We start from the raw sequence: 22,735 nt of genomic DNA on the forward strand, positions 1-22,735 counted from the left end.
ATATGGGTTCGGGGTCCCCCAACGTTTTATACGGGGGGAACCTATTGGAGGGAGGAGATTCGGCTGCCGGAAAAGGGAAGCAGATTTTATATGGCTTCAACACAATGTTACTAATGCTATTAGTTTTCCACATTATGCGATGATCATAGAAAAGAGAGGAAAAGTGGGAGAAGACAAAAGATCAGGTAACTCTTTTATATCAATATTTGTTTTCTCTTTTCTTTAAGATTAAAAGGTTTGCTTATAAGAGATCAATAATTGCTAGTATCTGTTACTTATGCATTTAACGATCATGCATACGAAATCTCTCGTTCACTATTATTTTTACTCTATAGTAACTTGGCCTATGTTTTTGTGTCTTTGGAATTTTTTTTGAGTGATTCTTTATCCTTTTTGGATTACATTAATGGCAGATTCGGAGGATGATAATTAGTGTTTTCTAGAGTAGAGGCTATGGTGATTAATGATGTACACATATCTCAAAAGACACTTTTAGGCATTGCTATTGAGTTAAGAGAAAACAAATTTGTGTTTTGCAATTTTGGATAAGAATTAGTAAGGGGAAGTTTCTCTTTGCCATTTGTAAATGATAATTCAACTATTTTCTATGGTTTATATAAAGGAACTCATTACAACTAATTTAGTTGACTGCGTCAACTCTAAAAGAAGATTGTCTTCTTGTATAGTTTGAACTATAACATAGGCCGAGTAACTATAATGTGTATATACCTTATTCGTATTGTGTGATAGACGTTTATGCTTAGGTAAATGGTTATTTGTGATGTGTATCCAGTTTTTCCTTTGTTTTCAAGTAGTCTTATGATTCTTCAAAAAAACTTGAGTGATCTTTGTTTATTACATCAATGAACAAAGATGAGGTAACATTTTTTGTAAGTTATGTGCAAGATTAATGGGATGGGATGGTTGATGGTTCAGCCGTCGGAACATTACAAATAAGAATAATCTGAAGTTATGATTTTATAACCACCAGATAGCCATTAACCGTTAAACTATAAAACATAAACGAAATTGGTTTTGATTGTAAGTGTCACCATCACATCGATTGGATTTAGATCAAAACCAACCATTATATTTACCATAAACCAAATTTGTGTGTTGAGATTAATAAAATAATCAAGTGATGGCAAGAATGAAAAGGTCAGAAGTAAACTAACGCGCCAGGTAGGGGTCGAACCTACGGCCTTCTGCTTAGGAAACAAACGCTCTATCGATTGGATTTAGATCAAAACCAACCATTATATTTACCATAAACCAAATTTGTGTGTTGAGATTAATAAAATAATCAAGAGATGGCAAGAATGAAAAGGTCAGAAGTAAACTAACGCGCCAGGTAGGGGTCGAACCTACGGCCTTCTGCTTAGGAAACAAACGCTCTATCCACTGAGCTACAGGCGCCCTCTTGGCATTTACCGTGGTAGTTATTTTATTTATCTCTTAATATACTGTTTATTACTTTTTATTTGAAATTAAAAAGTTTTATACAGTACTTGATAGGATATATAACAGAATAATTTAACACTTAAAAATGTAGTATATTACACATACCAACTTTCTAATAAACCGTTTCTCTCTCATCTGTAAGCGACTCTTAAGGCGATTGTTTTTAACTTCCATTCTATCTGTGTTTTCTCCGGCCGGCGCCGGCTCCGGCGTCGGTTGTACTCTTTCTTTGTTTTCAATTTGTTGGTTTTTGTTATAAATATGGTTTTCCTTGATCTTTCGGGAGACTTCTCCTTCTGCGATTTTTGCAATTGTCTTCTCTTCTTTTAGAAGAGCGTCTTTCTGGCATTTGGATATCCAATCCATTATGCCAGTGTTAGTCTGTTGAGTGAAATCTCTGGCGGTGTTTCAAAATTATCCCATTTGGATAACATTCAGATCTATAAACGGCCTTGGATTTACTATTTACAAAACGCTCTTTCAATTTTGTGTTGCTTCTCCCAACTATTGACAACCATTAGTGAATTCCATGGGATTGACGATACCGCCATTTCTCTTCCTTCTCCACTCTATGCCAAAGACGCCTTTGTTAATTGGTTCTCTTTGGTGGTGACGGCGGTGAATCTGAGAAAACAAAACATGCGAGCGTTGATTGGATACATACTGAGAATATGGAGATCTACAGATTGTGTTGATAGTATTTTGGGTCATGAACAGGTATTTCAATCCAAAGCGACGATGACGACACTGGTTCTTCGTCGAGGATTGTGGCCATTCATGGACATGTTTCCAATCCAACATTGGTATCCATTTATCTACGAGGAAGAAATGAAGATCATATCATTCTGGTTTTAAATATATGGAATTGCATTTCTCTATCTTACATGTGATATGGTCAGCGGTGTTTTCTGGTTTTGGGAACATTCACTATGGCAACGATTATGGAAGAAAGAACAATGTCATAGACAACGAGAGGAGATGCCAAATATTTCTGAGCATCTAAAGGAGACCAAGCTATATGTGATTATGCTGAAGAGAATTCCAAAGTCAACATATCTCAAAAAGACCGAGGTACGGAAGTTTTGGTACCACTGTGTCTACTTTTCAGAATTACATATTGACACATCAGATTTAAAGTTACGGTTTGTAAAAAGAAAGTTCGGCCAAATGATGCTGCGTTCAAATCGTATCAAAGAAAAATCAAATATGAAGTTGGACAATAACAGATCTTCTGATCGGTTAGCGAGTAAGACTACTCTTCGGAAAGCAACGTCAAACTCCTTCTGCTATATTTTTCTTAATATATGGCACATACATCTGCGTCTGTAATAATTTGTGTCACAATGATTTTGTATAATGTTTTTGTAATTACTACTTTTTGAAATTAATAAAAATGTTTTTTAGCCGAAAAAAAAATTACACATACCAACATTTTGTGATCTTGTTCTTGTAGCGTTGGTTCAGGGCTGTATCAATTGCAAAGTCAGGCGTTTTCTCTTACGCTAAAAAAGTTTACAACAACCAAAACGTTTCCCTCTGATTCAGGTTCTATACCGATCCGATTCGATCCATATCCCGATTACATCTTAGAATATAATTCAACAACAAAACCCTAGAAAATACAAGGAGACACATCTATTATCTGTACCACAAGATTTTGGAGATTTGCATGAATTGGACATCTCTCCCACGTTATTCATCGTACCTTTTTTGCTTAGCCATTTGATTAATTTCTCCTATTGGAGACTTGGAGTGTGTATCTTGGGGATAAAGTATTGTCGGGCCTGTCGGCTATGAAAAGGTAAAAAAAAAACAAGAACCCTTTTTCAGAACAAAAGTTAATAGGCCGTGTGCAATGGCCCAAATAGTTTTACAGAACGGATAAACCTTTAATTAAAAGCTTAATTGCAGATTTTAGGCTCCAACTGGTGATCATAATTAAGGAATGGAATGATGAGGAATGTGCTATTCTTCTCCATTCCTAAATTTTTTTACCATTTAAAAGGAATAACTATTACATGTCATTCCTCTTTATTCCTGTTTTAAAATGGAATGATAGAACAAATATATTCCCTATCAAATTTATTAAGGAATTAGAGGAATGCAAAAAAAGGAAATTAATAAAAGTATATTATATATATTGTTCCATTCATTCTCTACAATTTTATGGATACTATTTACTGTGACAATTTATTACATTTCTTTTCTACATTTATTCTTTCTAATTTATTTCTATTTTTTTTTATTTTTTTTCCCTATTATTCTTATTGTTCCTGAAATAGTTATCAGTTAGAGCTTTAGTGTTGCCAATTGAAAACTACTGATGTTTTGAAAGAAAAAAACGGAACAAAGTAAGATTGATGATATGAATTCTGATTAATGCAATCACAAGCGCACTTTCCAGATTACTAGTAAGTAAGATCTATAAGATATTTTTTTTTCCCGAATAAGACTTTTTTCCATAAAAAATAGAATTGCTTTTTCTTTCCTAGCAATATGTATTTTACGGTGTGTTATTTTTGGCCGTTTTTATCGATCACCTGTTCCGCTCACACCGGATTCACCGGTTTAGATTATGACAAACCGGGTTCCCGAACCAACTGTCGTATAACTGCAGACGTGTCGCAACAGAACACTCGATTGGGTTATACAGTGGGGTCACTCTTCTTCGGATTTCGACTTTCGAGGTTCAATATTTCAATCTTCATCGATTAGTCATCTTCTTCTTCTTCTTCTACCTCTGGCTCCAACTTCTTGGAAGATACCTTAATTCAATCGAAGCTCACTCAAATTAATGGAGATCAAGCCTGGTTTATCCGCTCTTGTCACTGGCGGCGCCTCCGGGATCGGTTAGATTTCATTCCCAGATTTTCTTAGCTCTTTCCTGGTTCTTGGTGATTCATGGTTTCTTCTTTCTTTCTTTTTTTACTGATGAAATCTTCTGGGTAATTTAAAAAGAATAAATCTTCATATTTTGCTTAAGCTGGATTTGTGTGGCTTAGATGTACGTATGAATCCGTTGGTTGGTGACGTCTGTACGTTTTTATTTTCCAAAAATTGGATGTAATTACCATTAGAATTTAGAATTGGTGTGTAACGCATGAAGTTTTATTTTTGGTTCTTATTTGTAATCACTGGATATGGTTGAAAGCTTTCTTTTTTAACCATGATGAAAGAAAGATACATAGTAAAACATCATTACTCTTTGCGTTTCTTCTCTTAGTTTTAGTTCTGTTTCCATTGCCTCCAAAAAGAGTAACAAATACTTGGAAAAATTGTTGTTGGTGATTGGATATAGGTCGAGCTCTCTGCTTAGCTCTTGCCGAGAAAGGAGTTTTTGTAACTGTAGTTGATTTCTCTGAGGAGAAAGGGAAAGAGACTACTTCGCTTGTTCAAAAGGCTAATGCTGGATTCCATCCCGGTTTAAACTCTCCTTCTGCTATCTTTGTCAAATGTGATGTGACTAATAGAGGTGAGTGTGTTGTTAGCTTTATGTAGTTTTTTTTTTTTTCATTGAGAATTGAGTAGTAAGAACTAGTGTCTTAGTGTTTTATTAAAACTCTAGAACATGAGAGCAGGAGATCTCGTCGCTGCTTTTGAGAAGCACTTAGCCTCGTTTGGAACACTGGACATATGCATTAACAATGCTGGGATTAACAATCCTGTACGATTTGATAAAGATGACTCTGATGGATCTAAATCATGGAAATACACCATTGATGTGGATCTGACTGCAGTAGTTGAATGCACACAACTTGCAGTAAGTGTTCACTTCCTTTCCCTGATAATCTTTTCTTTGTTTTTTCTTTCCTGGTCATTCAATATATGAGTTTTACTTTTCTGTCAGAGTAGTAATTTCTGAATAACACTATTCTCAGCTCCTACCATATTCCTTGGCTTGTTAAGTTCCGGTTTTTGTAATCTCGCTTTTATAAGAAACTTGTGACTACTATAATGTTCCATTATTTTGTGTAGATCAAAGCTATGAAAGCCAAACAAAAGCCTGGAGTTATCATTAACATGGGCTCAGCTGCGGGTCTTTATCCAATGTCCTTTGATCCTATCTACTCTGCTTCTAAAGGTTTTGTGTTTGCTTTTCTGTTATTATTATTTTCGTATGTGCATTGTATAATACGATGTATAAACCTTTTTTTTGTATCCCAATATGTTACATTTCTACAGGCGGTGTCATCTTATTCACTAGATCATTAGCATATCTCAGGCGTCAAGGGATCCGTATCAATGTGGTTTGCCCTGAAGTAAGAAATATATCTGAGTGTCTCCCAAAATGTCTAGTTATGCTCTATTGGCTTTTTAAATGGTATAACATTGTATTTATATCTGATAAATGTGTGACCAGCTACATGGAAGTTAGGGCTATATGGGTTTAGATGTTTAGTTTTCTCTCATCTAATACTTGTTACTTCAAAAATCTCGGTCTGTTACAGCCAAAATAGTATCTAGCTACGGGAAGCCTAAAGTTTTTGTTCTGGACTTTTGTTGTGCAGTTTATCCAGACAGACTTAGCCGAACGTCTTGATCAGTCCTTCATTCAGGCAATAGGCGGTTACATGTCTGTGGACTTATTGATTAAAGGTGTGTACACATATCCGATTATACTTAGACATAGATATATTAGAGGTCGGTTTACATATGCCTGATGGAATTTTCAGGCTTTCTATTTTTTTTTTTACGCTTTGTCTGACATGTTGATTGGTTAAGTACAGTGTGGAGACTGGAGAATTAGTTCAGTGCAAAAAGAACTGGAACATGAATGCTCTCACTTTTTTTAGTTTTCTACTAATGAAATTCATGGGTTTGTCATATATTTGCTCTAGGTGCTTTTGAGCTTATAACTGATGAGAGTAAAGCCGGTGCATGTCTTTGGATTACCAACCGCAGGGGTTTGGAGTATTGGCCGACTCCAATGGAACAGGCAAAGTACTTGGTGGGTTCGAGTTCCAGCAAAAAACCTTCCTTTAAAGTAACTTCAAATATTAAGCTTCCTCAAAGCTTCGAGAAGATGTAAGTTAATAAGTGACTACGTGAGACCAGAACATAGGCGGATAAATGTTGTAATTTTTGTTCTTATCTCTAGACTACACATACTGATGTCTCACTCTCTGCTTTAGAATTGTACACGCCTTGTCTCATAATTTCCGCAATGCTACACGGATAGTCCGGACACCACTACAGTTACCCATTGGACCACACCAAGTTCTACTGAAAATCATTTATGCTGGTGTTAACGCAAGTGATGTAAGATCTTTATCATTATCTAATCTGTCCAGAAATTTTGTATTTGTATAGCTTATCGCATTACTCCTATCACGAGGAAATATCAGTCTATCTCAGAGTTTGGTTGTTTTTAACCTCTGAACTGTTTCTAATATTCTCTCTTCTTCTCAGTTAATTTGCAACTCACCTTATTGTAAACCATGAGCAGGTTAACTTCAGCTCAGGTCGTTATTTTAGCGGTGGTTCGCCTAAGCTTCCCTTTGATGCTGGATTTGAGGTATATATATTCTGTTCAATTCAACGTCCACATCATTTGAAGGACCATTTTTTTTATCCAAGTTTTCATCAAAATTCCAAATTGTTTCACTTTTTTGCCAGGGAGTTGGACTAATTGCAGCAGTGGGAGAATCTGTTAAGAATTTGGAAGTTGGGACTCCAGCTGCTGTTATGACATTTGGAGCATATGCTGAATACATGATAGTATGAGAGTTCCTAAAAAACCATTTGATTTTAGCAACCTTTTGAGATGTTTCGAGGCTTTGGAGATAATGTGTTCCTGTCTTTTTCTGGATTTAGGTTTCTTCAAAGCACGTGCTTCCTGTTCCAAGACCAGATCCAGAAGTTGTTGCCATGCTTACCTCGGGATTAACTGCATTAACCGCCCTTGAAAAGGTCGTAATTAATCTTCTGACAAGCTTTGTTAACTATCTGCCTTAATCGTATTATAACTGTCTGGATAAGATATATGTGAACTGCTGTCTGAAAAAATTCATAATCTTGTGGAATTCACAGGCAGGACAAATGAAATCAGGTGAAACAGTACTTGTAACTGCTGCTGCAGGAGGGACTGGACAATTCGCAGTCCAGGTATGAGATTGATGTCCTGTAGTAAAGTAATAACCATATGAATAGATTTTGAGAGATTTTTTCTCTATGCAGCTTGCAAAGTTAGCAGGAAATAAGGTGATTGCTACTTGCGGGGGATCAGAGAAGGCCAAACTATTAAAAGACCTTGGGGTCGATCGCGTCATTGATTATAAATCCGAGGATATCAAGACGGTAGGTCCCATATTGAAACCCTTTAGAGTTTTTGTGTTTATTATTGTTATTCATGCTGATCTAATCTTTCACAGGTCTTGAAAAAGGAGTTTCCAAAGGGTGTGGATATCATATATGAATCTGTAGGAGGTCAAATGTTTGATCTGTGCTTGAATGCTCTCGCTGTTTACGGACGACTCATCGTGATTGGAATGATCTCTCAGGTACCCTATCATAATCACTATCTACTCATCTTTTATTTGTTTCTACAATGTCTATACAACAGTTCTGTTCTGTTTGAGTTTTGAAAATGTCATAATAAGTAGTATACTATAAGAACTTGATTTCATCTTTCAGTATCAAGGGGAAAAAGGATGGCAGCCTGCAAACTATCCAGGGCTCTGCGAGAAAATTCTAGCGAAAAGCCAAACCGTGGTATGTTGAAATTCTAGCAAAATTCTCTACCTTTTGCATTCAGTTTTTGTTTTGGTATTTTACGAAATTGTCTAGTATTTGAAAATGTTGTTTCATTTCTCAAACTCTGCTAAATCAAGAAGAATTTTGATTTTAAAAAACAAAAAACAGATATTTCTTACTTGAATTGTTTTGGTTCAACTAAACAAACACCGATTGTGTTCAGGCTGGTTTCTTTCTGGTGCAATATAGTCAAGTGTGGAAACAAAACCTTGACAAGTTATTCCATCTTTACTCTCTCGGAAAGCTTAAGGTAATTTACCTTAAACCACACGTTTCATTTTGTCTACGTACGTTTAGTTTTGTTCCTCCCTTTTAGATTAATTCTTCACTAAATTTCTTCTTCTTTTTTGGCACCCGTTTGGTAGGTTGGGATTGATCAGAAAAAGTTTATAGGTCTAAACGCTGTTGCAGATGCTGTTGAGTATCTACATTCGGGTAAAAGCACCGGAAAGGTAAAAAAAGGTTTTTCTTACTAATAATAGAAAAGTTTGGAGAATAAGAACCAAGTCATCTTTTTTCTTGGAAACTAGAAACCTAACGTTGAAAATATGAAGATCTATAAGGTTTCATGGGTCCTAACGAAAACATACAAATCTGATAAGTCACATGAGTCAAATTTTGCGCAGGTAATCGTTTGCATTGATCCTACATTTGAGCAGGCAACGTCGAAGCTGTGAACAAAGCATCCACAAAGTAGAAAGTTGTTTCGCGGTACATAATAAATACCAAAATAAAGATTTGGGAATAAGTTGTTTGATCTCATGTAGACTCTGCCGTTAATAAGCTTTTTACGATTTGCTTTAGACAATCGTGGCCAAAGCTCAATCATCCGTCTTACTTTTCTAGTTTTGTATTTCTAAAAGAAGGTATAATACGAGTAATAATCAAGATTTTATAATTTGTATACGCTAAAACTATATAAATAAAATATAATCACAAATAATGTCTATTAAAATCATTACTAGTTAATTTGCCTACGCAAGATATATCTATCAAATGTATTTTTGAAAATAAATAATTTTAAGAGCATTAAAATTTTTTCTGGTTTAACCCAAAATTTACAAATAAATTTTTGATTTTAGTAAAAGGGTAAAGAGGTTTGAAGTAGTATATAGATAAGAAATCAAAAATCATAATCTAAATATTATAATTAACGATATTTTTATTAGATATATATATTTTATTTATTGTTTTTTTTTTACTTTTTTGTTATTTTTTCTAAATTATGATTTATATAATTTTAAAAACGGTTTGATTGGACATTCCATTAATTTTTAAATAGATTTCAATTTTTATTTTTTTAACATTTTTGTTAGATTTTTTTAAAAAATTTCGGTAACATAAAAAATAAAAAATAGTAATCATTAAATTTTTTGTTTCTTTTAACATTTTTGTTAGATTTTTTCTAAATTTCGATAACATAAAAAATGGTATAGTTTCCATATTTGGTTTTTATTTTAAAAATATTTATGTTATTTTTAAAAAATGCTTTTGTTAATTTTTTTCTAAATTTTAGTTTTATATGATTTTGAAAACAGTTTGATTGACTATAAAATTAAACATTAAACCATAATAATTTAGACCGATTTGTTTTAAGTTTTTCTTTACACATCCGCAAATAATAACCAATAAAAGAATGACATATAATTGTGATATGAAGCTAAACAGTCTTTTTGCAGCTAAAATTGATTCTGGGCTGAGACGTAAGCGAAATGTTGTGAAATTCGCTGTTAGCGCGACACGTAAGCAAATTACTATACAAATAAATATATAGACTAGTTAACTTGCTCGCACCTGGCGCAGACTATATATGCCTATCACATGCAATTTTATAAATAAAAAATTTTAAGAGCATTGAGAATTTTTCATCTTTGTTTTATGTATTTTACATCTAGTTTGTTTGTGTTACGCATTGTATTCTGTTTTTAATGACGTATTCGATTATTTATATAGGATGTATTATGTTAGATAATATTGTCTCTCTAAATTTCATACTTGTGGTTTACATTCAGTTGTTTATTGACTCTTTATTGTTGAGTATATTTGATTTTTTGTGTCATTTCATGTTAATGCTTAAACACTATTTTAAGAGATTTGAGATCTTTTAATCATTGTTCAACGTACTTTAGATGTAGTTTGTTGGTGTTACTTTGAATCTTATTTTTGGAGTCTAAATATTTTTGCTGTATATTATGTTAGACGTTTTAGGTTTTAATTTTGTTGTCACTGGATAATGAAAGCGAGTATTATATTTTTTTTTTCTTTTTTTGTCTTTGTTTATTATCTCTCTATTATTGTGCATGTTTGTTTCTTACGTTTCCTTGTATGTTATTTTTTGATCAAATGAAAGATAATATATAGTAGATCAGAGTTGATGAAAGACAATGCATTCATTTTGTTAATCGTAATTTTAGTTTATAAGACTATATATATATACTATAACTACGTAGATAACAAATTATCTAAAGTGTATTTTCCTAATTTGTATTTTATGTTAGACAATAGCGATTACTATTCACTTGTTTATTTACTTTTTATTGTTGAGTATACATGATTCTTATGTGTCTTTGCATATTAATGTTTGAATACATATAGACCAAAACATAATACAGAAAAAAACAGCGATGATGAATTTAGCACTGCCAGACATAACAACGAAGTAAAACATAGTAACAAAAACATTGAACTAAAACAGAGTAATTTTGAATTTGTATATTGTGAATACTCGATAAATTAATACTCGATAAATTAATAATCACTATAAATTAATAAATTTTGCTGGTCCCAAGTCGGGCCAATGTAAAAATCCATCAAATTCGATAAGATAATAAGATAATAAGTTTTTTTAAACCTTTATGTAAATATATGGTCCCAACAAAAACATAAATTAATAATTATATAAATTTATGTAAATATATGTAAATATAATATTCTTAAATATGACTAATGTATATGTTTTTACTTAAATTTGAAATCTCATTGGTTTTCATTTCTCTAATTATTATATCAGTAATTCTTATTGCTGTTTTACTATATATATTCAAAATTTATGATGATTTTTTGATGTAATAATTGATTTTCTTATCTGTAAATGTTTTTAAATGTATCGTAGTGTTATCTTCAACTTTATCATCAGTAATACTGATAGTAGCCATGATTTTTTTTTATAAATTTTAAACTTATGAACATGTATATTTTTATATGGACAGTTAATATAGTGTTTAAAATTATTTTATTACGATAATTATGGTTGTTAATTATAATTAATACTATGAGATTTGTTAAAATTTTGAAATGTAACATTATTCCAATAATTCTTTTAGAAAATTATATGCGGAAAGCAAATTTTCTCTATAAATTAATAATTATTAATTTATGGATAAATTAATATCACGATAAATTAATAAGATATCATGGTCTCAATATTATTAATTTATAGAGGTTTTATTGATTTTGATCTCCTCTAAAAAACACAATCTATATGTTGGTAAAAACCTCCTTGTAGACGATATTTTTTTGTGGCTTTTTGTGGTATGCTTTGTTGTCTATCAATATTTTCAAGCCCTTTCTTGTTGTAACTCTCGAAAGTGCAACATAAAATTGAACATGAGAGAAAACTGGTTTTGGCAAATATAATTCTACCTTCTCCAAAGTCTATCCTTGACTTTTGTTTATCGTCATTGTCTTCTATGCATCTTGAAAGGGAATTGTCTTCTATGCATCTTGAAAGGGAATTGTCTTCTATGCATCTTGAAAGGGAACACTGGAAAATGTATTCTATGCATCTTGAAGGGAATCTTTCATTGGCTGGAGTAACAAACATTCTTGGAATTAAAATCCTTTCGTCTACATCACCGATTTCCCTGTGATCACCCTTGCCTTGATAACGTGATTTGCTAACTGAGTGACAATAAGTCGTATGCCATTGCATAATCCTCCTTTTGGGTCAATGTTTCTAAGAAAGATAATAGGAGTTTCGATCTTCAAAACCAGTCTATGATTAGGCAAGCCTGAAATTTTTATATTGTTCAAGAACTCTTGTGTGTAAACAATATCTTTAGGAAAAATCATGGTCTAAAGGGTCTATATCATCTTCTGAAATTACCACTCTTTCCGATGGGTCGATACTATCACTGTTCAAAACAAACTTTTTCTTTACCTTGAGAATTAGACAATTAGAGAATTCTAAGATATGAAAGATCTAAGTAGGAAGACGTGTTAACATATTGTATTGTTAAAGAAATAATACATGTGAATTGTGAAAGCATATACTCATTAATTCTCTCGACATCGAGACTTGTTGGAGCCAAAATAGCTCGTTTTAAAAAAATCTTCTCTATTAGCAAAGGATTCTCCATATATTTCTTTTACTATAGTTTTTACTGGATCATCACAGCCTTTAATTAATAAGTGGTCTGGAATCTCTATCTTTATTTCTCCATCATTAGGCTCATTTATTCTCCCTTCTCCGATTTCCAGAATCCATTTAAAAAAAAGAACTTATATCATTTGCCTCACTCTCACTTAGACCGGTTTGTAGTCGCATGTTTTTGGTCAGCTGTAGAACCTTACATCTTTTCCAAAGCTTTGATGCATTCAACGCAGCCATTACTGTTATATTCTGCAGGCATCTGGTATCACCGTGAGTACCTGCTGAAAATCTCCCCCAAAAACAATGACATTGCCTCTAAAAAGTTCTTCAGATTTCATTATGTCTTGCATGCTTCTATCGAGTGTCTCAAAACAGTGTTTACTCTTCATTGGAGCTTCATCCCAAACTATAATTAACTTCGTTTCCTTGATCAAGTCTGCTAATATGTACCAGATTTCATCGAGTATGTTGTGTTATCATTAACATTTATGGGAATTCTGAACCTAAAGTGGGCCGTCCTATCTCCTTGTAATAGCAATGAAGCAATTCTGCTAAATGCTACATTTAGAACAACTTCACCTTTAGATCTCTTATGTTAAATTCTGAAAATTTAGTAGGTTTGTCGTGGGTGTAGAGAGATAAAACTCTTATGTTAAATTTAGGTTTTCAAAATATCTGTGAAATTCCAAAATGAAACATTACATTTTTTTTAATAAAATAACGGTTTGATTGATAATTCTGAATAACAGTTTGATTGACAACATAATAAAGCATTAAACCATAATAATTTAGAGCAGTTTGTTTTAAGTTTTTTTCTAACACATCATCAGATAAGAATCTATCAAAAAATGACATGTTATAGCTAAATCGGATAAAAATATCTTTTTGCAGCCGAAACTCATTTTGGAGATGACACGTAAGCGAAAGACTGTGAAACTCGTTGAGCGCGACACGTAAGCAAATCCCTACACAAGTTATATCACACCCTTTTAAATCAATGGTTAATAGCTCAAAGGTGTAGTTTAGTTAACTTTTTCGCGCCTTGCACGGACTGATATAATTTCCATTTGATTATTTGAAAATGTAATAGAAGTTTGAATTCATTTTTTTTTTTATTTTGAGTATATATGTTTGTTAGATTTTTTTGCATTTTAATGTTGGAAAACATGATCATGAAAACAGTATAGAATATAAGAGAATAAATAAAAATATAGTAGTATCCAAATAATTTAGTTTAAATATATTTGAGATATTTTGATCACTGTTTAACGTATTTTAGACGTAATTTTTTGAAGTACCGTGTGAACTTATTCGATTTTGTTCACTATTTTATGTGTTTTAAATATCAAAAATACCGTTATTCCATTAGTTAGATAAATATATTTTCTTTTTTAAAAAACTTTTTTGTTAGAGTTTTTTTTAATAAAAAATTTCAGTTTTTTTTTGTTTTGAAACGACATTCCATTACTTTTAAATAGTTTCTATTTTTTGTTTCTTTTAACAGTTTTGTTAGATTTTTTTTCTAAATTTTGGAAACATAAGAAATGGTAAACACTAAGAGATATAGATTCTATTTTTTTTTATTAAAATTTTTTTTGTTAATTTTTTTTTTAAATTTTGTTATATAATTTTAAAAATGGTTTGATTGACTATGAAATTAGGCATTAAACCGATTTGTTTTAAGTTTTTTTTACACATCATCAGATAAAAATCAATTAGAAATTGACACGTAATTGCAAAATAGGGCTAAACGGTCTATTTAAAGCCGAAATGTATTATGGAGCTGACACGTAAGCGAAAAGCTGTGAAACTCGCTGTAAAACGTTTTTTTTTTATTTTTTTTTTAATTTTATTTTTATATAATTTCAAAAACGACATTCTATAGCTTTTTAAATAGATTTCATTTTTTTGTTTCTTTTAACATTTTTGTTAGATTTTTTCTAAATTTTGGAAACATATAAGAAATGGTAACCACTAAGAGATATAAATTTGTTTTTTTTAGAAAAACGTTTTTTTTTATTTTTTTTTTTTAATTTTGGTTTTATATAATTTTAAAAACGGTTTGGTTAATTACAGAATTAAGCATTAAACCATATTAATTTAAATCGGTTTGTTTTAATTTTTTTTACACAACATCAGTTAGGAACCAATTAAAAATGACACATAATTGCTAAATAGGATTAAACATTTTTTGCACCCAAAACTTATTCAGGACCGCGACACGTAAGCAAATCACTACACAAATAATTACACAAATAAATATATAAATAGATATTTTCCTTTTGATTTTCTCGTCTTTCCAAATATCTTGTAAAATTGTATCATAAACGTAGATAACATTAAAATTCATACAAATATTAAAAAGATCTTAATTTTCCAAAAATCATATAAATTGTATCATAACCGTATTACTTATCGAATTAGTATCGTTTTCCATACTCCCTTCTCGAATACACATTAGATTGATTTGCCTTCAAAGCCTAGACTAAAATCTTATTGCGTGTTTATCAAGTCCATCTGTAACCAAAACACAAACCATCTCGAATATGATTATAGGAGAAAACTCAGATTCCATCCCGATTGATCTTGTCAACGAGATACTCTCGAGATTGCCTGCCAAGTCAATATAGAGGTTTCATTGCGTGTCCAAGCTATGGAGCTCCATGCTTCTCCGTCCATATTTCACCGATTTGTTCCTCACCAGGTCCTCTGCTTGGCCACCGCGTCTCTTATTCGCCGTCCAAATATACGGCGATAAGTGGTGTTTCTTTACGTCGTCTCAGCCTCAGAATCCATATGATGAGGAGTCGTCGTCTCTTGTAGCAACCGCCGATTGTCACATGAAGTTCCTTGGAGACGAGTGGCTAGAGACTTGTGGTTATGCCTCAGGATTGATCTGTTTCCGTGGACATACAGCGATCTCAGAAGATGATAATCTTCCTGTGTTATGTAACCCTAGCACTGGACAGTTCGCGAGCTTACCTTTACCTAAATGCATAAATTGTTGGAGAAGCTTTTTAGGGTTTGATCCGATTGACAAACAATTCAAGATATTGTTCGTTAGCTATCCTAAACACTATGAAGATGACAATCAGGTTGAAATTCTGACGCTAGGAACTGGAAACGATTCGTGGAAGAAGATCCATGCATTGTCCCTTAGACCACTCACCTTTGCATGGAGGGATATGCATCAATGGGATTTTGTATTACTTAGCTGGATGTATTGACAAATCATATGAAATGCGTTATATGATAGTTTGTTTTGATGTTAGGTCTGAGAAGTTCAAGTTTATACACAGAGATTTCATACGTTATCAGGATCGTACTGAACTGATCAACTACAAGGGTAATTTAGGCGTGATTACTCGGCCGTATTCTACTCCTGGTACAAGGGGTCAGTTGTGTTTTTCCATTATAAAAGATGTTGAGAAACCTGAACCGGAATGGTCGGAAGATATCTACAGTTTTTGGGAGAATCAATTCCCTAAATGTGTTGTTTACGATTTTTGGGAGTATCTAATTGTTGGTGTGACTGCTACAGGTGGAATTGTTTTTTCGATGCAAGACACATCTAAACGGTTTTATATTTTTTTCTTCAATCCCGAAAGGAACACTCTCGTAAGTGTGGAAATCCAAGGTTTTGGAGCTGCTAACCATGGCACTTTTCAAAAACGTAGTAGAAGTGTTAGAGTCTTTGTAGACTATGCAGAGGATCTCAAGTTTATTAGTATGAAGACGACATACAATGCTGCAACATCAAGCCCACCAAAACAGAAGCGTAATCCCACAAGCACATCAGCTTCAGCTCACTTGCAACAAAATGGTCGTAGGTTTGAGATCATTAACAAATTTGGCTCTCTGCGTCTTATAGATGATGATGAATTTACGTGATGGCTTCCATTGCTCCCTAAGTCGGCCAAAAGCTGTATTTTAACATTTAAGTTTTAAAATAAGTTTTTATTCAAGTTAGGGTCATGGCTGAAGTTGTCGTCATAATATATATATATATATATACATATAACACAGAGACTCTAGCCAGGGCCGGCCCTGGGCTAAAGCTGGTAAAGCAATTGCTTCAGGGCGCCAGAAAATATATACAAGTTAAAGGCAGCAAATTTCAGAGTTTGTAGTGTAGTGCAGTGGCTTGTGTAAATAATTATAATCTTTCAAGGCGCAGGTTCGATTCTTTGAGGCGATAAGTTGTGATTTTTTTTAATTATAGGCTAAAAAAATTCGTTGGGCTTTAGGCAGCCAATTTTCACGGGCCGGCCCTGACTCTAGCTATTTTGGTTGTGAGTATGACTTTTTTTTTATTATTCACGACACTTCTTTCTCATTTTGGTAGCTTAGGATAATTCGTTCTTTTGAGCTTTAATTGGTGGTTATCATGTCCTAATTGTGTGTGTTACACGTAACTGGGAGAGCAACTAATGTTTTTATTCCACATAAATTGGGTTTTGGGATATATATATAATATATATATATATAAATATATTATATATATATATTAATCTATGTGCTTTTGAGCTTATAAACAATGAGAATAGAAGCTGGTGCATGTCTATGGATTTTGCTGGTGCATGTCTATGGATTTTGAAACTCATATGGGTTTGGTGTATTGGCTCACTCCATTGGAACAAGCAAAGTACTTGGTGGTTCCTGCAAAAGTCCTTCCTCTAAAATACTCTTGACTAATTGCACCAGTTGGAGAAACTGTACTTGTGACTGTGGCTGCAGGAGGGACTGGACGTAATGAAACAATTTCTTCTATCAATCTTCTTCTGAGAGTTCCGTAAAGAGTTCGAGTGGATGTGTACTGTATGAATATTTTACCTTTTTGTTATTTTTGTTATATAATCTGCTTTCATTGTTCTTTGGTTCAGTGGTCCTTATAGAATCTATTATATAAAGACTCAGTTGAGTCTCACAAACTTGCCACACATTAGATTAAAAAAATTATGAGAAAATTAAATAATTAAATTATACTAATTTTGTTTTTAATTGAACACAGAAACTGAAAGAGAAGTGTATATTAATTTATGGTTCATAATGAACTGCAAATTAATTTCTATTTTGGAAGTTGAAAAGATGGAATCTCAAACAATCTCTAATGCTTTCTCATATCAACTTAAACTTCTACAAGTCAATAATGAACTGCAAATTAATTTTCATTTTGGAAGTTAAAAAGATGGAATCTCAAACAATCTCCAATGCTTTCTAAATATCAACTTAAACTTCCACAAGTCAATAAGTAAGATTTTTTATTCTTCGTCTCCTCTTTGATTTATGGGTTTTTGAAAGCTGCATTTTATTCCTTGTATTGAATTCATTCTGGTTTTGTTTACATAGATATTGATCCATTTTCTTTGTATAAAGGCATACCCACAGATGACAACGTTACCACCGGGACAAAGGGTTGAGACTTGAAGTCTTGGGTAGAAATCAACAAAAACAAGAAAGAACACAACACTGTTTGAGCACAAAGAAGAAGTACGACAACATGGAGAAGACACTTGGTGAGACGAGGCAGAAAGTAGAGAATAAGATGGTTTTGAAGGGAGGATTCGAAGTACAGAGTAAGCTCTTATAATTGTTCTCGTTGGGAATTTGCCACTGATTGTTAAGAAAAAGCTCATCTCAAAGGAATTTAGCTAACCTCGAACGATTAGGTTCAAGTTATGTTCATTGATTTTTTTTTATTTCCTTTAATCTTGATTGATAGTAAAAGAAGACAAATGAGCTGTATTGTTTAAGCAAATCAATGACAAAGCTTCAAGGTCAGTGTTTGGGCAAATTTTAACTGGTTCGTGTGTGAATAGTCCTACGGAATGACAAGAAGAGATAGATCTTTATTAATCAACGAATATTGAGTTACAAGCAATCAATATCGAAAATCAAAGTAAGTTGGTATCGCCCATCGCTCCGTAGTCGTTGTCGATTGGCGAGAGCGAATGTACGAAGAGATCTGGTCGTTTGGTTCTCTGTTGCGGGAATAAAGCCTTTAGAGCTTTTTGTAGTATGTGTTTGTCTGTCCGTCCTTGCTCTAGGACTTCTCTATTTATAGAGTTATGTCAATCCTAATTCTTATTGAATTAGGTTTTATATGTCGGTCGGTCTTTCCATATTTCCCTTTGAATTGGGAGCTCATGTTGGTCGGTCGCTCCAACTTTTCTAGACGGTTTATTCAAGAATATGAACCAACGACTTATAATAAACCATTGGTCGATGTTAAACCGATTGACAAAGACGAATAGTCGATGTTGAGACTCTCTCTCTAGTTACCGTTTGTCACTCTCATTCTTTTCAGGTACATGATCACAATGACCGTTCGTCATTTGTACTCTCCTATCAGCGACACGATCACAATGACCATTCGTCACTCCTTTCCTCTTGCCAATGACATGATCACAGTGACCGTTGTCAATCCTTTTCACTTAGCAGTGACATGATCACATTGACCGGATAATGAATTAATTTCACCCAACAACTTGCTCCCTACTCTTCAATTTCTTATTTAGAATTTGGAGAGTAACTTAGCCTTTGTGATCGCTGTTCAATGTACGACAACATTTCTTGTCTATTCGAACCTGGTTTGGTTCTACCATATCTCGATTCGTGGTCATTCCTTATCTAAGATGGATAAGCAGATTCAATTAATAATGAACATAGCTTCCATATCGCATGAGGCATGTTCTATATGTACGGAGTGACAAGCGTCGATGTACCATCATCTTCCCAATTAGCACACAGCTTCTTTGCTGAAGGTGCGGAAGGTCATTGGTAGCTCGTCCTTGGAAGGTTCATTGTTGGAAGATCATCATCATTAGTTACTCGGTGGTAAGTTATCATCGTTGGTCGTTGCTTGATGTTGAGAGCTCATCGTTGATCGTTGGGAACTTATCATTGATTGTTGAGAGCTCATTGTCGATCGTTAGGAGCTCGTCGTCAATCGTTGGGAGCTTGTCCTTGATCTTTGGGACCTCGTCGTTGATCCTTGGGACCTCATCGTAAGATCGATCTAGAAAATATTTGTGGGAGGTCATCATTTTTAATTTCATTGTTATAAGGTTGATATGGGAGGTCGTCATGTGAGATCTCACTTTTGATAGCTTGTCGGTGTGAGCTCATCGGTGAGAACTCGTCATTGGGAGGTTGTAAGGAGTGATGACCTGCATTTTGGTAGTGCCTTGCGCTTTCGTAGTGACCTACCGTCTTTAAAATCTCTTCTGGTCTATCTTTCTCTATTTCTTTTACTTATGCCACTTCTTTCTTTTTGACTTTGCTCGTCGCTTCCCTCTCTTCTTCTTTTATTGGGAGCTGTCGCTCCTTTTTTTTTATTTGTTGTTCCTTCTTCTCCTCTTTTGGACATACCTCATGTCATTCCTCATGTCATGTCGCTGTTAAATCAGCCGAAAGCGATGGGAAGACTATGCTGGTATTTCCTGACTCGTTCACAGGTTTTAGCGATGGCGCTTTTGCCCCCGACACTGACCCATGGTCGTATTGGGCCGTATATTTTGAGGAATCACCTTAATTTCTTATTTAAGGCCTTTCCTTGATCTTTATCTTCTGGAGCTTTATTGCTCGTGGCGTTTACTTTTGTTTATCTGATAGGATGTGTCGATCCTAAAAACTTGTCATTCGTCGATGATGCAACGTTTGCTGACATCTTTGTTTTATGTTTTGGATAATGACATTATCTTGGCGGTTTGTAACTGTTCTTTTCACTACCACGGCAGGTGTATAGCCATATGTTGCACATAATGCAATTTGCAATTTGCAGTTTGCTTAATTGTGGGATCACATCTCTCGTTTGGTGATTCTTCAAATTAGTAACAGTAGCAAGTACGTTACTTTTTAGTTCTATTCCTTAGGTTAGCTATGACATTTACTGCAGTCATACCAGCAATTTCAGCTGTGGTTGCTGCTTGTCACGAGGTTTTTCCCTCTTAGTTGTTCATTTGATTTTTGAGGAGGTTTTGGAACTCCTTTAATCTTTAGTGACAGTAGTCACTTCTAGTTTAATGAGGTCATGTCTCTGAATTGTAATAGGGCAACAGCGTCACTCTCTTATGTTTTTTTTTTGTTAGGAATCGCCTCTTTCGAAGGTGACAATGTCACTCTCTTTTTGTGAGAAATCACATTTGTTTCGAAGGTGACAATGTCACTCTATCTTTCTTTATGTGAGGAATCACCTCTTTCAAGGTTGACAATGTCACTCCTCTTTTGCTTGTAGGTGATGATGACAATGTCATTCATCTTTGTTGGTGAGGAATCGCCTCTTGCACCCTCTATGGGTTGTTATCAATGTTTTTTCGAAGAATACACCTTTCTTTTCATGACCTTGGTCAGTTCGTATGCGTACAGTGACACTTTTAAATAGTAAAGTGGGTGACAATCGTCAATCTGTTCAAGGCAGTGCCTTCCAGTCGATCTGAGTATTGTCTGTCACTCGTCGTAAATTGAATCGTCGATCACTCTCTATTATGTGCCATCGTGAATGACGAACATAAATTATAGTACTTCTAAAACTCGTTTGTTTAAAGTTTCTTTCTTGAAGTGTTTATCCGTAGATAGGAAATAGAATATTTAAATCCAAAGGTAGTGCGGTCTCGGCGATCATCAAAAAATGCAAAAAGCAACTAACGATGAAAAGTCAAAGGTATAAAAAATATAACTGAAGCAAAACGAACCAACCTTGAAGTAGTAAGTTGAGATGTAGGGCGCACAACTGTTGAATAGATTTTTTGCATTCTTTATCCTGTGCGCCTGATCCACGGACCTTCCCAATAACCTATGTCGTACGTCTGTTGGCAGCCTTGAACCCCTTATTAGGATCGCCTTCTATTAGTTGAACCTCGTCGAGTTGCTCAATGTCTGGCCAAGTGGACGAAGACACTGCATTGATTGGTCGATGTGTACCTCTGCTGTCGTTTCTCCTGTTGTCGATGTCATTGTGAGGTCTTTGATATGGCTTATCATCTCTCGTCGTTCTCTCGTTTCTTGTTACACGCGAGTCGGAGCGTTGAGAGTGTTGCTGAGCGTAGGCAGGATCTTCCTCCCACCTAATCTGTGCACATGCTCTTGACAGCACATCTTCCATTGTTTTGCATTGATATTTTGTCAGTTCTTTATACAGATCACCGCTCTGGAGCAAACCTCTTTTAAATGCTGAAATCGCAGTGGAGGTGACACATTCTGGTATAGACACTTTCTCTTTGTTGAATCGTCCCACATAACTACGCAAGGACTCTCCTCTCTTCTGAATGACCTCGTAAAGATCGTCAGCGGTCCTTTCCAAGTTTCTATTGCTTGCAAATTGCTCAACAAAGTGATATGTCAGTGATGCAAAAGAGTCAATTGAAGCGTTAGGTAGGTTTGTAAACCACTGGAGAGCTGGTCCAGTAAGACTTGAACCAAACCCCTTGCACATGGTAGCTTTGCGAAGTTCTTTTGCAACTACTGTGGTAAACATTCGTTGCTTATACTGTGCTATATGATTATCTGGATCTGTTGTTCCATCATACATCTTCATCGAAGGAAGTGTGAACTTCTTTGGCATCTCTGTCAATGCGATCGCATCCGTAAACGGAGTATCTGCATAGGAGTTAGGAGCGCTTTTCACAATTGGAGGAGCCACACCGAGAAGTCGGGCGATTAAGAGCTCCATAGCTTCCAAACGCTTTGTGAAATCATCTGCAGCGGTCCCCATTGTAGTCGTGAGAGGATCGTCCAAGGGCAACATAGGGGGAACGCAAGCTCGGAATCTGGCACGAGCGTCGGCTGCAGTGTTACCATCTTCAACCAAAGAAGCATTCACCTCATTCAAGGAAGCGTTTTCTGCTTCCAGTTGTGCAAGTCGCTCTTCATACTGCTTCATCTGGGCGGTGAGTGCCTCCATTTGAGTAGCATGAATGTCGGGGGTGGTGTTTCCGTCATTATCTCCTTCTGTCATATCTCACGTAGTTAAGACTTCCCCTCCTTTTAGCGCCAAACTGTTAGGGCAAATTTTAACTGGTTCGTGTGTTAATAGTCCTACGGAATGACGAGAAGAGATAGATCTTTATTAATCAACAAATATTGAGTTACAAGCAATCAATATTGAAAATCAAAGTAATTTGGTATCGCCCGTCGCTTGGTAGTCGTCGT

General features: G+C 34.4%; 1 protein-coding gene, 1 non-coding gene and 1 pseudogene across 2 annotated transcripts; 2 read left to right on the forward strand and 1 right to left on the reverse strand.

Moving 5' to 3' along the window:
- Positions 1-1,343: 1,343 nt before the first annotated feature.
- Positions 1,344-1,416, reverse strand: TRNAR-CCU. Its single transcript has one exon. It is a non-coding gene; the product is annotated as a tRNA-Arg (tRNA).
- A 2,628-nt stretch (positions 1,417-4,044) lies between these two features.
- On the forward strand, positions 4,045-9,017 carry LOC18011258 (prostaglandin reductase-3). The gene is made up of 18 exons (XM_006393164.2): positions 4,045-4,310; positions 4,760-4,933; positions 5,040-5,221; positions 5,437-5,542; positions 5,644-5,720; positions 5,970-6,057; positions 6,300-6,486; positions 6,594-6,720; positions 6,908-6,976; positions 7,078-7,179; positions 7,276-7,371; positions 7,492-7,566; positions 7,639-7,758; positions 7,833-7,961; positions 8,095-8,172; positions 8,378-8,464; positions 8,580-8,666; positions 8,841-9,017. Exons 1-18 carry the CDS (start codon positions 4,256-4,258, stop codon positions 8,889-8,891), a joined length of 1,890 nt encoding a protein of 629 aa, XP_006393226.1. The 5' UTR covers positions 4,045-4,255; the 3' UTR covers positions 8,892-9,017.
- A 6,097-nt stretch (positions 9,018-15,114) lies between these two features.
- LOC18011047 lies at positions 15,115-16,477 on the forward strand (annotated as a pseudogene).
- The last annotated feature ends 6,258 nt before the right edge of the window (positions 16,478-22,735 follow it).

The sequence above is a fragment of the Eutrema salsugineum genome, unplaced genomic scaffold, assembly GCF_000478725.1.
Source record: "Eutrema salsugineum unplaced genomic scaffold, Eutsalg1_0 scaffold_7, whole genome shotgun sequence".
Lineage (NCBI taxonomy): Eukaryota > Viridiplantae > Streptophyta > Magnoliopsida > Brassicales > Brassicaceae > Eutrema > Eutrema salsugineum.

Coding starts and splice junctions, on each gene's coding strand:
- LOC18011258 (XM_006393164.2), top strand. CDS start 4,256: ATGGAGATCAAGCCTGGTTTATCCGCTCTTGTCACTGGCGGCGCCTCC. Junction 5,721..5,969: donor TCAATGTGGTTTGCCCTGAA/GTAAGAAATATA, acceptor TTTGTTGTGCAG/TTTATCCAGACAGACTTAGC. Junction 6,721..6,907: donor CTGGTGTTAACGCAAGTGAT/GTAAGATCTTTA, acceptor AACCATGAGCAG/GTTAACTTCAGCTCAGGTCG.